This window comes from Pan troglodytes, chromosome 8 (assembly GCF_028858775.2).
Source record: "Pan troglodytes isolate AG18354 chromosome 8, NHGRI_mPanTro3-v2.0_pri, whole genome shotgun sequence".
Classification (NCBI taxonomy): domain Eukaryota; kingdom Metazoa; phylum Chordata; class Mammalia; order Primates; family Hominidae; genus Pan; species Pan troglodytes.
In genome coordinates, this window is record NC_072406.2 from 13,807,427 (window position 1) to 13,823,134 (window position 15,708).

General features: G+C 45.8%; 1 protein-coding gene across 3 annotated transcripts in view; it reads left to right on the plus strand.

The window, feature by feature from the left end:
- Positions 1–9,922: 9,922 nt before the first annotated feature.
- Positions 9,923–15,708, plus strand: part of GTPBP4 (GTP binding protein 4) — a 30,803-nt gene continuing 25,017 nt past the window's right edge. The window contains exons 1-2 of one of the 3 annotated variants that reach the window (XM_024346155.3): positions 9,923–10,470; positions 14,101–14,271. In XM_024346155.3, the coding sequence (XP_024201923.1) occupies positions 10,423–10,470; positions 14,101–14,271 (219 nt within the window). In that variant the 5' untranslated portion in view covers positions 9,923–10,422. The other 2 variants (XM_063781287.1, XM_024346157.3) reach the window with 2 other exon arrangements.

Genomic DNA, 15,708 nt, shown 5'->3' on the forward strand with positions numbered 1-15,708 from the left:
CCGCCTCTAGGCTGGAAACAGTATTTCCACTATTCACTTTTCTTCATCAGTCTTGCCCCAGGTTTGACCATTTAGTCTTTTCATTATCAACTTTTGTTTTATACAGCATGAATTTCTGCTCATTCCTTCATTTTATTTGTTCTTTTACTTTATTTTGCTGTTCTTAAATTTAAGATGGATGTTTACCTCGTTAACTTTCAGGTAGAATTTTGTACTCATGTACAGAGAAACGAGTTTCTCTTTGTAAGTCAATTTTTGCATTCTATATTTCAAGGTTACGTTATTGGTTTACATTAAAGTTATCTTTATGAATTAAACATTTATTGTACTTATTAACACATTTGGGTTTATAGCTACCATATTATTTGCGGTTTTTCCATTTTTTTCTGTTTCTTTTCACTTTTTTCTTGCCTTCATTTCAATTAGCTTTTGTTAACCATTTTAGGTTTTTTTTCTACTAATTTGGAAGTTATACATTCTGCTTGTGTAGTTATAATCATTAACCTAGGAATTATAACAGGGATACTTAATTTACCAAGTCTGAAGTTCATCAGTACTTTACCCTAGTTCTGAAAGTAGGACCTAGAACTCTTAACTCTATCCTTTCTTGATTTATAGGCTTTATTAATTATGTGTCAAAATGTAATAAGATATTACTATTGTTTTTTATGCACTTTATTTGTTCCTCATTCTGATCACTTTGCTTCTACTGCAAGTATATTATTTAAACTTTCTTTTAGAAAGGGTTGGCTTATGGTAAGATTTCTCAGTGTTCCTTTGTCTGTAAATGTTTTTCTCCTCGTCCTTAAAGGATATTTTCTCTGGGCATCGAATTCTAGTTTGGCAGCATTGTTTGTTTTTCCCCGTCCCCCCCCCCTCCCCCGTCATATTGAAGATATTCCACTGTCTCCTGTCTCTCAATGTTACTGTTGAGCAGTCAGCTGTCACACTCACTGATGCTCTTTTGATGGCAATCTGGCTTTTCCTTTCAGTTGCTTTTAACAAATTGTTCTTGTCTTTGGTATTCTGCATTCTGACTATGATTTCTTATTTATCTTTCTGGTACTTTATCTTTCCTGGAAAAATCTTAGTCTTTATATCTTCAACCATTGCCTCCTTCCCTTGCTCCTTCTCCTGTCCTTCTGGAGTACTTATTGGACAAACATTTGCTCTCAATCCTACTGGTCTTCTCAATCTATTTCAATCTGCTTAAGTTCGGTGTTGTGTGTTTTCCATTTGCCCCTCCAGATTGTGTCTTCCTCTGCCCTGCTCTATGCCCCTGGAAGTTGACTTCTACAGACTGGATGTCCAGGCCCTCTTGCATTCTGGCTGTTGGGTTAGTCAAAGGGAGGCCCCAGCAGAATTATAAGGAGGAGAGACTGCTCTGGTTATTAATTTCTCTCACTCCCTTTCTGCAGGGCTGAGGCTTGGTGTCACTGTGTTCCTCTATGGCTGTGGCTCCCACCTGGGGCCCTTCTACATGGCTTTAGCATTTGCTAGGTTCTATCATTGCCTTAACCCTCAGTCCTATGAATTGTGATGGCTTCCCACAGTTGCCAGTTAACTGGGTCCTTTGTCATCCTTTGTTGGTTCTTTTAACCCAGCTAACACTTCTGTTAATAGTGTCTTCGGCCAGATGCGGTGGCTGATGCCTGTAATCCCAGCACTTTGGGAGGCTGAGGTGGGTGGATCACGACGTCAGGAGATTGAGACCATCCTGGCTAACATGGTGAAACCCTGTCTCTACTAAACATACAAAAAATTAGCCGGGTGTGGTGGTGGGCACCTGTAGTCCCAGCTACTCGGGAGGCTGAGGCAGGAGAATGGTGTGAACCCAGGAGGCAGAGCTTGCAGTAAGCCGAGATCGCACCACTGCACTCCAGCCTGGGTGACAGAGCGAGACTCTGTCTTTACTTCCAAGACACAGTGGAGATATAGGCAGCATTGGGTAAACATTCCCATTCCAAAAGGGAGAAAATCAGCCAAAGAAAGGCAGTACAGGCCCCAGGCAAACAAAACCTAGCAGGACAGTCATTAAATCTTAAGGCTCCAAAATAACCTCCTTTGACTCCATGTCTCACATCCAGGGCACACTGCTGCAAGGGTGGTCTCCCAAGGCCTTGGGCAGCTCTGCCCCTGTGGCTTTGCAGGGTTCAGCCCCCTGGGCTGCTCTCACCAGTTGGAGTTGAATGCTTGTGGCTTTTCCAGGTGTAGGGTGCAAGCTGCTGGTGGATCTACCATTCTGGTTTCTGGAGGATGATGGTCCCCTTCTCACAGCTCCACTAGGCAGTGCCCCACTGGGAACTCTGTGTGGGGGCTCCAACCTCACATTTCCCCTTGGCACTGCCATGGCAGAGGTTCTCTGTGAGGGCTCTCTCCCTGCAGCAGGCTTCTCTGTGCACTCAGAATTTCTCATACATCCTCTGAAATCTAGGTGGAGGCCACCAGTTCTTCATCCTTGCATTCTGTGCACCTGCATGCTTAACACCATGCAGGAGCTGCCAAGGGTTATGTTCTCCAAAGTGGCAGTCCAAGCTGTAACTGGGCCCCTTCGAACCACGGCTGCAGCTAAGCAGCTGAAATATGGGAAGCAGTGTCCAAGGCTGTGCAGGGCAATGGATACCCTGGGCCTGACCCGTGAAACCATTCTGCCCTCCTAGGCCTCTGGGCCTATGATGGGAGGGGCTCCTGGGAAGAGCTCTGAAATGCCTTCAAGCCTTTTTCCCCATTATCTTGGCTCGCTTTTAGTTATGCAAATATCCCTAGCAAGTGGTCATTCTGCAGCCTGCTTAAGTTCCTCTCCTTAAAAAGTATTTTCTTTCTGTGCCACATGGCCAGGCTGCGGATTTTCCAAAGTTTTATACTCTGCTTCCTGTTTAAATGTAAGTTCCAACATTAGGTCATTTATTTGCTCCCCCATCTGAGGTAAGCTGTTAGAATTAGCCAGGCTATCTCTTGAACACTTTGCTGCTTAGTAATTTCTTCTGCCAGATGCCCTAAAGCATCACTTTTTAGTTCAAACTTCCACAGATCCCCAGGGCACGACTAGAATGCAGCCAAGCTCTTTGCTAAGGCATAACAAGGGTGACTTTTGATCCAGTTCCCAATAATTTCCTTATTTCTATCTGAGACCTCAGCAGCCTGGACTTCACTGTCCATATCACTATCAGTATTTCGGTCATAACCACTGAACCAGTCTCTAAGACGTTCTAAGCTTTCCCTCATCATCCTGTCTTCCTCTGAGCCCTCCAAAGTCTTCCAACCTCTGCCTATTACCTAGTTCCAAAGTTAATTTTACATTTTCAGGTATCTTTATAGCAATGCTCCACTCGTTGGTACCAATTTTCTGTGATCCAAACACCTCGCACGAGGCCCCACCTCCAGCACTGGGGATTACAATTCAATATGAGATTTGGGTGGGAAAAATATCCAAACTATATCACTAAGTAATATTTAGATAACTTTAAAGGGTGTTTAAAACATATTTTAGGTACTTTGTACTTTTGTTTTGTTTTTTGAGATGGAGTCTCACTCTGTCGCCCAGACTGGAGTGCAGTGGTACAATCTCGGCTCACCGCAACCTCTGCTACCCAGGTTCAAGTGATTCTCCTGCTCAGCTTCCAGAGTAGCTGGGATTACAGGCACCTGCCACCATGCCCAGCTAATTTTTGTAGTTTTAGTAGATATGGGGTTTCATATCTTGGCCAGGCTGGTCTTGAACTCCTGACCTCATGATCCACCTGCCTCGGCCTCCCAAAGTGCTGGATTACAGGCATGAGCCACCGCACCCAGCCATGTACTGTTTTCAATATGAGACTGTTCTTTATCCCTAGCTGACCATGTAAAAGAAACGGCACTTGTTTTAAAATGTGTTATTATGTGTGGAACAGACAATGTCTGAAATTGCCTGAATCTAGCAGCAGGCAGCAGGGTAAACATGCTTTTAGCATATATGTGCTAATGTGCATATATGTGCTAATCAAAGCTATTCTTTGATTAGCTACTTTTTTTTTGATCTGCTACTTCTTCAACCTATAGCTTTTTTTTCTTTCTTTCTTTTTTTTTGAGATGGAATCTTACTATGTTGCCCAGGCTGGAGTGCAATGGCACAATCTTGGCTCACTGCAACCTCCTGCCTCAAGCAATTTTCCTGCTTCAGCCTACAGGTGTGTGTAACCATGCCCAACTAGGTTTTGTATTTTTAGTAGAGATGGAGTTTTGCCATGTTGGCCAGGCTGGTCTCGAACTCCTGACCTCCAGTGATCTGCCACCCTGGCCTCCCAAAGTGCTGCGATTACAGGCGTGAGACACTGCGCCCAGCCTCAACCTATAACTTTTTATATTTAAAAAAATAATTTGGACTAGACCACATTTTCTCATGGCAGAGTGGGCCAGTCAAGTAAAAAGGGAAAAAAGAGCAAATTGTGATGAGTTGACAAAATGGAAAACACTATCTAGATAAAGCCACATATAGCAGGCAATGACATATTGCCTCAAAATATGAAATCATGAAGTTTTTACATATATACTTCTAAAATTTACTATTTAAAGTTATTAAAATTCTGTATGATTCAATTTTCTCCACCAATCACATGGCCTTCCTAGTACTTTCCCATTTTGAATGTGTTTCAACTTCTGTTTATGGAGTATTGGCATGGCAGTCTGCCACAGAAATTTTGAAAATGAGAATAGCTTAAAATAAAAAAGTGGTCTGCATTAATCCCAATGGAAAGCGAGCTATGAAGATGATCAGCTGAAACAGACTATAAGGAGAAAGGAAACAGGATAGGAGTTATTTGCTGGGTAGGGATCATTCACGAGAGTTCTTTCATGTTTTCTTAAGAGTTTGGAATTCCTACTTTGTCAGTCCCCAGGTATACTGATGCTTTAAGGGAGTTTTTAAATGAATGAACATTTATGAAGAAAGACCTGCATTAGTCAATATTAGCCTGGGACAGAGGAACAGAAGAGGGGTTATTACCTTTCTCTTTATGTATCGGTCATAGGTTCAGATTTTCTAAACATAAGTATTTTGGCATTATTCATTGTACCATATTTGGATTAATTATCAATTGAACACAGATTTAAAGAGCTTCTGCTTTACATGCCAACGCAGTAGGCGTCAGTACTGTTTACAAATAACGCTGTTATTCTCAACTCACTGTCCAGAAATAGGCCCATGGGAGCTGAGACGGAAACATTTAATTGTCAAATTCATTCCCCTTTCCTCAGCATAGCTATTGTCAACCTTTACTCCAGGAGTCTGATCCCTCAATGACCATCCTGAACCGAGGCCCCTGCTGACCTATGGTGAGTATCTTCACCAGCTTGGGCTGCCATAACAAAATACCAGACTGAGTGGCTTAAACAACAGAAAATCTTCTTTTCACAGTTTTGGAGACTGGAAGGTCCAGATCAGGACACCAGCATAGTTGGGTTCTGGTGCAGCCTCTTCCTGGCTTGTGGAAAGCCGCCTTCTCTCTGTGCTCACATGGTCTCTCCTTGGTGCATGCATGGGGTCGGGGAAGCCTGGGAGCAGCTCTCTGGTGTCTTTTCTCATAAGTGTGCTAATTCCATCAGGAGAGCTCCAGCCTCGTGACCTTTTCTGAACCGAATTACCTCCCCAAGGCTCCATCTCCAAACACCTTAACACTGGGAGACAGGGCTTTCACGTATGAATTTGGGGAGACTTAATTTGGTCCACAGCAGTGGGCGTGGAGCATCAGAGAGAAATAACCGATGCTGAGATTTGGAGACTATTTGTTATTACAGGATAATTTAGACTGTCCAGACACATACATTCTGATAGTCAATACTATTATTTTTATACTTCTATGCTTTTGTGAGGAAATAATATGTTTTTAATTAAAAATAATAGCAGGAAAGGCACTTAGCTTACTATTAGTCTAGAAGTTGGTGGCAGGGCTGGAATTGAAATTTTAAGCCTCCTCCCTCTGGAACACGGAAATTGCTAAAGCATTATGGTTTCCTTGTGCAGACCTTCAAAATCAATTATTAAACTTGTGACAATGACGTCACATCATCAAAGTGAATTTTTTTCACTGTTTTTAACCTGAGGGTCAGACATCACAACTACCTGCTTAACCAGCTTCCAGAAACACTAAGGATTCAGATGTCTGTTGCAACATGAAACCTGCCTTTGCTTATCTCGAGTATCTTTTTGGGTACAGCACAGAATGCTAATCTTAAGAAATTCTGCCTGCAGATATTTAGAATCATTTGGAAATTGATCATACAAGCATAAGTACATGCATTCCAAACACGTGTACGATTATTATCACAAATCTTCTCCAGGAAAAGGGATCGCAAGATTTCCATTAAACCTAAAATTGTTCCTTTATGGAACAGCAGAATGCAAAGAATGTTTTTAACAGTGTGTCAATAGAATGACTCGTACTCAACCCATAGAAACACCCCTTATCAGCAGCTCTGACGTAAGCAAGGGCAGAAGTTCATTAGCACAGGTGCCTGTCATGATCCACGCACAGGAACGGAATTCTCACAGAAGAAACACAACCTGTCTGCATATGCAAACAGTGCTTTAGTGAAACGCAGGTGCTGGGGGATTATTGACAGCTTATGACCCCAAGTGCAATCCATCATGTACCTCCGTTTAAATACCAAACAATTCATGACCAGCCTGGACAACATGGCGAAATCTCCCCTCTACTAAAAAATACAAAAAGTAGCCAGGTGTGGTGGCGTGCACCTGTAGTCCCAGCTACTCGGGAGGCTGAGGCACTTAAATCTGAGAATTGCTTAAACCTGGGAGGTGGAGGTTGCAGTGAGCCAAGATCACACCATTGCACTCCAGCCTGGGCGACAGAGTGAGACCCTGTCTCATAAATAAAAAAACAAACAAACAAACAAATACCAAACAAGGTAATAACTCTAAAGAGGTCAAGAACAAAGCCACTCTCGGCTGGCAGTGCAAAAGGAGAGTGGCTTTGGAGTTCCACGCGCCCTGAACCCACCTCGTTGTGTCTCTCCAGCTGTGTGACGGTGAGCAAGCACTCAACCACCTCAAAGCCAGCACTCTTGTCTGTGAAACAGAGACAATCACACCCACCTCACTATGCTGTCCCGAGAAGCAAGCAAGTGACCTGGCATGTGGTGGAGGCTCCCTGCATTGCAGTTGTTAAGGTTCAACGATAATTTAATGAATAGAACAAAAGTTTAGCAAATATTATTGTAACTAAGCAGCTAATAAGAACAGATAATACATAATAATGCATAATTAATAATACACAATCTCTTTGCTCACTTATTAATGCCTGTAGAATAGGGTTAGTGAAAAGCTAAAATAATTCACATATTTTTAACGTGCCTGGTAGATAGTAAGTGAGCAAAGAGTGAAGAAACAGAGGCTTGGTGAAGCTGAGACATTTTCCCAGGATCACAGCGGGTGGAGCTGTATCTCAGAAATGAAGCTCACACTCTTAACTCACTGTGTAATTCTGCACAGAATGTCAGGCTGCACCTTTGGCCCGGAGGGTGGCTCTCATGCCATTGCTGCCTTCCACAAAGGAGGTGTTTCCTTAGACCTCCCTGTTGACAGCTTTCCTCTTTATGGCACAGTGTGGAGTTCTGACCCACTTCAGGGTTGTGCAGAGGGGGTCTGACAGCACTGTAATTCAGTAGGACTACTTGAGTATTGCAGAAGCCAGATTCCAACCGCTACAGCCCCTACGACATCAGGAACTTACTCAAGCCAACATTCAATCAACGGAGTTCCAGTCACTGTGAATGCTCTTGGCAGTGCTGCCTGAGGTGAGGGATGGCAAAAAAGTAAGACACAGTTCCTGTCCACGAAGAGCTGGCTACTTCTTTTGGAAACAAGATGTACACAAGGAAGCATCTAGGTACAAAGCAGCATGTGACTCGTTCTGAATGAGCTCCTGTGGGGATCCAAGGAAGTGGCCGACGGGCCCAATGGAGCACTCATAGGACCCTCTAAGACCGGATGCCTACTGATGGCTAATCCCCATGTAAAGGCTCCTTTCAGGCAGGAAGTTCAGTTCTGCAAAACGTACCTTTCATCCATCAGAATTACAGCAACGAGAAGGTAAAACAGAAAAGACCAAGCCCACAAAATAAAAAGGTCTGAAAAACAAAGCTTTTTACTGAGAAGTGCCTCGCAGTCAGAAGCTTTGCAGAGTACCCTTGAGAGCATCCTTTACTACAGCTGAGAAGTACCTTTCTCTGTCACAAGGTACACACTCAGAGGCGTCCTGGTAGCTGGAACCTGTTAACACAGTCAGGAACTGGCAATGTGCCTTGTACTGCAGGCAGCATTTGCGACACTCCTCAGAAAAGGCCTTTAGAGTTTGGCTTCCCCAGAGAAGCCCAGAAGTGTATGATAAAGAAGCTTGCTCCTAGTGGTGCAGAACACATACTTGCCCCCAAGAAGCTATACTCCGCCACAAAATCACAAGAACAGGCAAGGATGTTGATTCTCATCAACACACACATGGTGTAAGATGCTTGGTACCTTATCATTGTTATAGCTCTGGGCCCATGATGAGTCATTATGGTTGTGCATTCACAGACATGCCTTTGTAGCTGAACAAGTTAAAAGCAGGTGGCTCATGCCTGTAATCTCAGCACTTTGGGAGGCCAAGGCGGGTGGATCACTTGAGGTCAGGGTTTGAGACCAGCCTGGCTAATATGGTAAAACCCTGTCTCTACTAAAAATACAAAATATTAGCCGGGAGTGGTGGCAGGTGCCTGTAATCCCAGCTACTTGGGAGGCTGAGGCAGGAGAGTGGCTTGAACCCTGGAGGCGGAGGTTGCAGTGAGCTGAGATCGCGCCACTGCGCTCCAGCCTGCGCGACAGAGTGAGATTCCGTCTCAAAAAAAAAAAAAAAAAAAAAAGAATTAAAGAAAGGATGTTTGCCCATCTGAAGCAAAGTATTGACTGGACTTATCTAAATACCGGATTACAAGAAAAAGAGGAACTGGCTATATCAGAGTGAGAGAAAGTGGGAGAGGTTGAGGAAACATACAAGAACCTAAAAGAAAGGGCAATAAGTATGAGCATAGCTTTGCTAATCTCGGAAATGGTGGCTAGAACTGTCCTGTGGTTTAGCAAATGATCATAGCCAGCAAATCCTAATTTCCCTAGAAGCTTCCTTTAGAAGTGCCACAAAGATGTAGGAGGTATGCTTATCCGCCTTGTGACACAAAAATGGAAGCATAGTTAATAGATGAGAAAAGCATGACCCAGAATGATTTTCAATATTGGAATGCTGGGAATTTATGAGAGGTATTTTCGCGTAAGAATAATAGGACTTGTTGAAAAGGATTGGAGAGTAGGGGACATCCCAGATGCGTGAGAAGCAGTATAGCTAATGGTTAGAAGCAGGTTTGCTGGAGCCAGGCTGCCTGGGTTCAAAGCCCACCTCTGCTGCCTGTTAGCTTGGTAGCTGCACAACCACGGGGTGCTTTCGAGCCTCGTGTGCCTTTGTTTCCCCACGCACTTCATGAGGCTGTTGCAGAAATTAAACGAGTTAATATATAGTCAACAGCTCTGAACACTGCTTGACTGAGTCAGCCCTACCTAACGTTTAATTTAAGGGATGTGGCCCTGGGTTCCCAAAGGGAGCGGCCACTGTATTCACAAACATTAAAGCAGTAAAGGCTCCATCCTCATCAACCTTCTTCTCAGTTGGACCCCACAGGACTGTCTCTCGCAACTGTTCCCTTGGCTCTCCTAACGCACTGCGCGGAACCAGCTGCACCTCTTTTGCCTTAGATCAGGCTTTCCCTTCTCCACCCGTTTTGGGATTTAACAAGCACGAGAAAGCAGGGCTGCAGGGAAGCCGCGAGGGCCTCCTCACCACGGCCCGGGATCAAGTCCCACGCGCGAGGCCGGGGTGGGGGCGTCATCTGCTCCACACCCAGAGCCTGGTCACGCCCCGCACGCGCGGCTTCCTCCTCCTCTGCGGGGCTCGCCGCGACCCAGGACCCCCAGACTCCCGGATCCCCTAGACCCTCTGGACTCCTAAGCCCCGCAACTCCCAAATCCCACGACCCCGGACCCTCGAACCCTGGCCCAGGGCGGGTGGCTGGGGGCCTGAACCCGCTACAGAAACCCGCAGGGCAGTCTGTCGGAAACCGCCGCTTTACTCAGCAGGAACTTAGTCTCCGCGCTCCCCCTAAAACCCGGGCGTCCTCTCCTCTGTACCCTCGCTCCTGGGGTCCCCACACGCCCTCCATGGCGGACCTCCAGGCCGGGCGGGTGCGCTGTGCGACGCGGAAAGCGCCGTAGAGCACGCAGAACACGTTTGGCTGAGCTCCCGGAAGTGACGTACCTCAAGCGCCCGACAGTGGAAGTCTCACCTGCGCCCGACGGCGGAAGTTCCGGGAGTGCCAAGTACCCGCGTGCATACGGCTGCCGGCATGGCGCATTACAACTTCAAGAAAATTACGGTGGTGCCGTCCGCCAAGGTAGGCGACTCCGGGAGGGCCACTGCGACTTTCGCCTTCTCGTTAGCTGGGTCCCCGGGGAGGGTCCGGGCCTGTAGCCGTGGGAGAGCGGTCGCCTTCCGCTCGCCCATCCCGCGCTCCTGGGCCCGACCGTCTGGCCGCGTACTCGGGATCATTTCCCCTCCCCCAGCAGAATCCGGGGTCCACCAGAGATCGGATCCCCCAGAGACCGGGGTCCACCTAAGACCGTGGTCCACCCAAAGACTGAGGGCCCCCAGAGATCGGGGTACACCCAGAGTAGGGTTCCCTGGAGGGGCCCTGGGTGACGATGTGGGCGAGTGGAGGGGGACCCCGACATGTGAGGGAGGAAGCGTTCCGTGGTCCGTGATGAGCCTTCGGATTCTGGGTTTGGCGTAGCCCCCTCCCCTCTCAGGAATCCTGGGTTCGTTGTTCTCGTGCTTTAACGTTTCATAATTTTTAAGTCATTCTCTTTCACTGTTAGATTTGGGAATACCTGTTCCTTTTCAGACCATAGTAGGCCCAGACTAAATTTTTACAGCGTTGGTTGGTGTGGCAAGAATGAGTCAACAAGTGTTGAGTATTAGGACTTTTTTTTTTTTTTTTTGAGACAGAGTTTTTCGCTCTTGTTTCCCAGGCTGGAGCGCGGTCTCGGCTCACTGCAACCTCCACCTCCTGCGTTCAAGCGATTCTCCTGCTTCAGCCTCCCGAGTAACAGGGATTACAGTCGTGCACCACCACACCCAGCTAATTTTCGTATTTTTAGTAGAGACGGGGTTTCACCACGTTGGCCAAGGTGGCCTCGAACTCCTGATCCCGGGTGATCCTCCCGCCCCGGCCTCCCAAAGTGCTGGGATTACAGGCGTGAGCCACCGCGCCCGGCCCTAGTATTAGGACTTTTAAGAAGTCACGTTTTTATGTAGTGAACATTCGATTTGGGTCGCAATTACACAGACATTGACGGGCAACTCGAGCCTCCCAGGGACTCCTGCACGAGAGGGAGTTACTGAAGTCCCTGCAGAGTGACTGTTTTCCCCTCGTCAGTGCCTCCTTTTCTTCAAGTCTCAAGGACGGGATGAGCTTGCCTTGGAAAGCTTTGTGGGAGTCTCGTATTTTACCTTCATAGCAAAAGTTGTTTCCCCACTTCTCTCCACCATTTCTTATTTCTTCCTGACAGTTGTTCTGGCACATCTCTTGATCGATTGTAGCATTTTCTTTCTTTCTTTTTGAGATAGAGTCTCGCTCTGTTGGCCAGGTTGGAGCACAGTGGTGTGATCCTGGCTGACTGCAGCCACCGCCTCCCAGGTTCAAGTGATTTTCCTGCCTCAGCCTCCCGAGTAGCTGGGACTACAGGCATGCGCCACCAGGCCTGGCTAATTTTTGTATTTTTAGTAGAAGTGGAGTTTCACCATGTTGGCCAGACTGGTCTTGAACTCCTAATCTCAAGTGATCCACTTGCCTCAGCCTCCCAAAGTGTTGGGATTACAGGCATGAGCTACTGCGCCCAGCCAGATTGTAGTATTTTCGAGTGCAGGAGTCATGTCTTATTTGTATTTTTGGTCAACCATCTCTCAGGTTTGTTGAAGGAATTTGCTCTTTGGATTATATGAACTTTGTTCATGTTATTGACTTATGTGGAGAACTTTAGAATATATTGTACACCATCTGTCTTCTGTTCTGTGGAGTGAGATTTATATTTTTAGAGAACAGATGACTTATCTAAAAGATGGGTGATGGTAATTGTTTGGTGATTGGAAGTAAAAAAAAAAAATCACATCAGGAAAGTGTGGTATTCAGTTCATTCTAGAAGATGTTGAGTGAGTGCCTGTCCTGTGCATCGGGTACTGTGTTACAAAAATGCATTAGATAAAATACCTGCCTCTTTGGAAGTCATTTTCAAGAGAGGTAAGTCGAGGCTGGGTGCGGTGGCTCACGCCTGTAATCCCAGCACTTTGGGAGGCTGATGAGGCGGGCAAATCACGAGGTCAGGAGATCGAGACCATCCTGGCTAACACGGTGAAACCCCGTCTCTACTAAAAATACAGAAAAATTAGCCGGGTGTGGTGGTGGGCGCCTGTAGTCCCAGCTGCTGGGGAGGCTGAGGCAGGAGAATGGTGTGAACCCAGGAGGCAGAGCTTGCAGTGAGCCGAGATCGCGCCAGTGCACTCCAGCCTGGGCAACAGAGCAAGACCCCATCTCAAAAAAAAAATAAAAGAGGGGTAAGTCACATCTTGTATGACCATACTAGAAATAAAACATTGTTATCATGGAGGACACACATGGATTGGGAGAGGAGAAGAGTGTGGTTAGCTGTGGTAAGTTGGAGAGTCAGGGGGAACCTTATGAAGTAGGTAACCTTTGACTTGGTCCCCCTTCAGGATTTGTGAACGCCATTAGGTGCAGAAGAACCTAGAGAAGATCTTGTGTGGGCCCAGAGGAGAGACCGTGTGTGCCCCTCATAGTACTTGGCAGACTGTTGTGACCACCCGTTTACTTGTCTCACTTGTAGGCCCAGAGGGGAGACAGTGTGTGCCCCTCATAGTACTTGGCAGACTGTTGTGACCACCCGTTTACTTTTCTCACTTGTAGGCCCAGAGGGGAGACTGCATGTGCCTCTCATAGTACAATACTTGGCAGACTGTGTTGTGCCCACCTGTTTACTTCTGTCACTGGACCCTGAATTCCGTGAAGGAAGGGACAGTGTCTTGTTCATTATCTTCAGCACCCAAGTATCCCTAACAACCTTTGTATGAAATAATATTGAGTTAATCAAATTGTTGAATTAATCAAAGTGTTCAAGAAAAAAGATCAAGTAATATTGTGTGGCTAGATATATTGGATTTAGGAATCCTGGGGATCGGATCCTTATTAAAGAGAAGTGCTGACTCTTTGCACTGGGTAACTCATGCAAAAATCCTTCATCTCCTCAAATAGTTCCCTTCCATCTCTTTGGAAATTATAAACAGTGGATTTTAGTTTTACCTGTTATTTTTTGTACTTTCAAAGTCAAAGGTATGCATAAACAAATGGGAGGATTGTTTCTTTTTCTCAACTATTCTAATTTATGGTTTGAGTTCTCTGATTATTTAAGTTTCAAAGGTTCTTAGGTGTTTGGAAATTAAGATAGCATCAAGAAAGTATGGTGTAAAATTTATCTTAGCCATGTGTTTCAAGATGAACAAGGTTGTACATAAAACGTTTAGTAAATTTTTACAATTTAAAATATGTAGTACTGTAAGATATTAGTGTTTTAAGAAGGTTTCAGGGCCGGGCATGGTGGCTCACGCCTGTAATCCCAGCACTTTGGGAGGCCGAGGCAGGTGGATCACGAGGTCAGGATATCAAGACCATCCTGGCTAACATAGTGAAACCCCACCTCTACTAAAAATGCAAAAAATTAGCCAGGTGTGGTGGCACGCGCCTGTAGTCCCAGCTACTCCGGAGGCTGAGGCAGGAGAATGGCATGAACCTGGGAGGTGGAGCTTGCAGTGAGCCGAGATTGCGCCACTGCACTCCAGCCTGGGCGACAGAGCGAGACTCTGTCTCAAAAAAAAAAAAAAAGGAAGCTTTCAAATAAATGGCTCAAAAGTAGACCCTTTTGATGTAATTATGTTTTATTTTCTTTAATTGCAGGACTTTATAGACCTCACGTTGTCGAAGACTCAACGAAAGACTCCAACCGTTATTCATAAACATTACCAAATACATCGCATTAGACATTTTTACATGAGAAAAGTCAAATTTACTCAACAGAATTACCATGATAGACTTTCACAAATTCTAACAGATTTCCCTAAATTGGATGTAAGTGACTTGGGGGACTTCTGTGGTTATGTAAATATGAGCTTTCAGAGAACCAGTGTTTAACCAGTTTGGTGTACTCATTTGACAGAAAAGGAAACAAAATAATTGACTTAAGTTACTCAGTAAGTTAGTGGCAAAGAACTAATTTGTTGAATTTATAAAAGTGAGAACAGAATTTGGGTCTTTTGATTCCCTAGTATTCTTTCTTTCCTCCAACCAAACCCCATCTAAGGAGGCCCCAAGCTGTCTTCTCAGGCTTTCTGTGTAAACCCTGGGCTTGCAGGTGCCAACCCAAATGTTAATGATAGCTGTGGGTTATGAACACAGAAGCTAGCAGCTCACTGGTTGTCTGGGCTTCATCTCCTCCACCTTCTTTCCAAGGGTTTTTTTTAACTCTGGTCTCAGCTTGGGTCAGTGGCGTAAGATCCACTACTGTTTGTGATCTTGTTGCTTCATCAGCTGATGACAGTCAGTTCAGCACTGACTGTTTTCTTCTTTGGCAAGAAGAGATCACATGGGAGCTGTGACTTTTGAATGAAGCCAGAAACCTCGAGCTCCTTTCTCTGCTGCACATTGCAGTTTGCCTGTTTCTTTTTTTCTTTTTTTGGGGGAGGACTGAGTCTCACTCTGTTGCCCAGGCTGGAGTGCAGTGGCGTGATCTCAGCCTGCTGAAGTCTCGACCTCCTGGATTCAAGCAATTCTTGTGCTTCAGCCTCCCGCGTAGCTGGGATTACAGGTGCATACCACCACGCCTGGCTGATTTTTGTATTTTCAGTAGAGACGGGGTTTCACCATGTTGGCCAGGCTGGTCTTGAACTCCTGACCTCAAATGATCTACCTGCCTCAGCCTCCCAAAGTGCTGGGATTACAGGCGTGAGCCACCACGCCCGGCCTGCCTGTTTCTTTAGCTGTAGAAAAGCAAGAGCAGAAACTGCCTGGCAAACTAACAAAGCCTTATGACACCACGTGTGGGGTAATGTGGTTGCAAGGTTAATTGAGGTTGTGAAGGGCGTGGGGATCAGCAGTATAGTCTCAAAGCCTAAATCCGCTGTTGCCCCAGAATAGTCTCTGAAGGCAGGTGTAGGCAGAGAGAAACGTTTGGCTTCTGTGACAGTACTTCGTATTTAAACAAGTTATAATGGCTTTTTTTTTTTTAAGCCAGAGTATCGCAATCTCAGCTCACTGCAACCTCCACCTCCCAGGTTCAAGCGATTCTCCTGCCTCAGCCTCCCAAGTAGCTGGGATTACGGGTGCCCGCCACCACGCCCGGCTAGTTTTTTTATTTTTAGTAGAGACAGGGTTTCACCATGTTGGCCAGGCTTGTCTCGAACTCCTGACCTCAGGTGATCCGCCTGCCTCGGCCTCCCAAAGTGCTGGGATTACAGGTGTGAGCCACTGCACCTGTCCAATAATGGCTTATTTTTAAAATACAGAAGT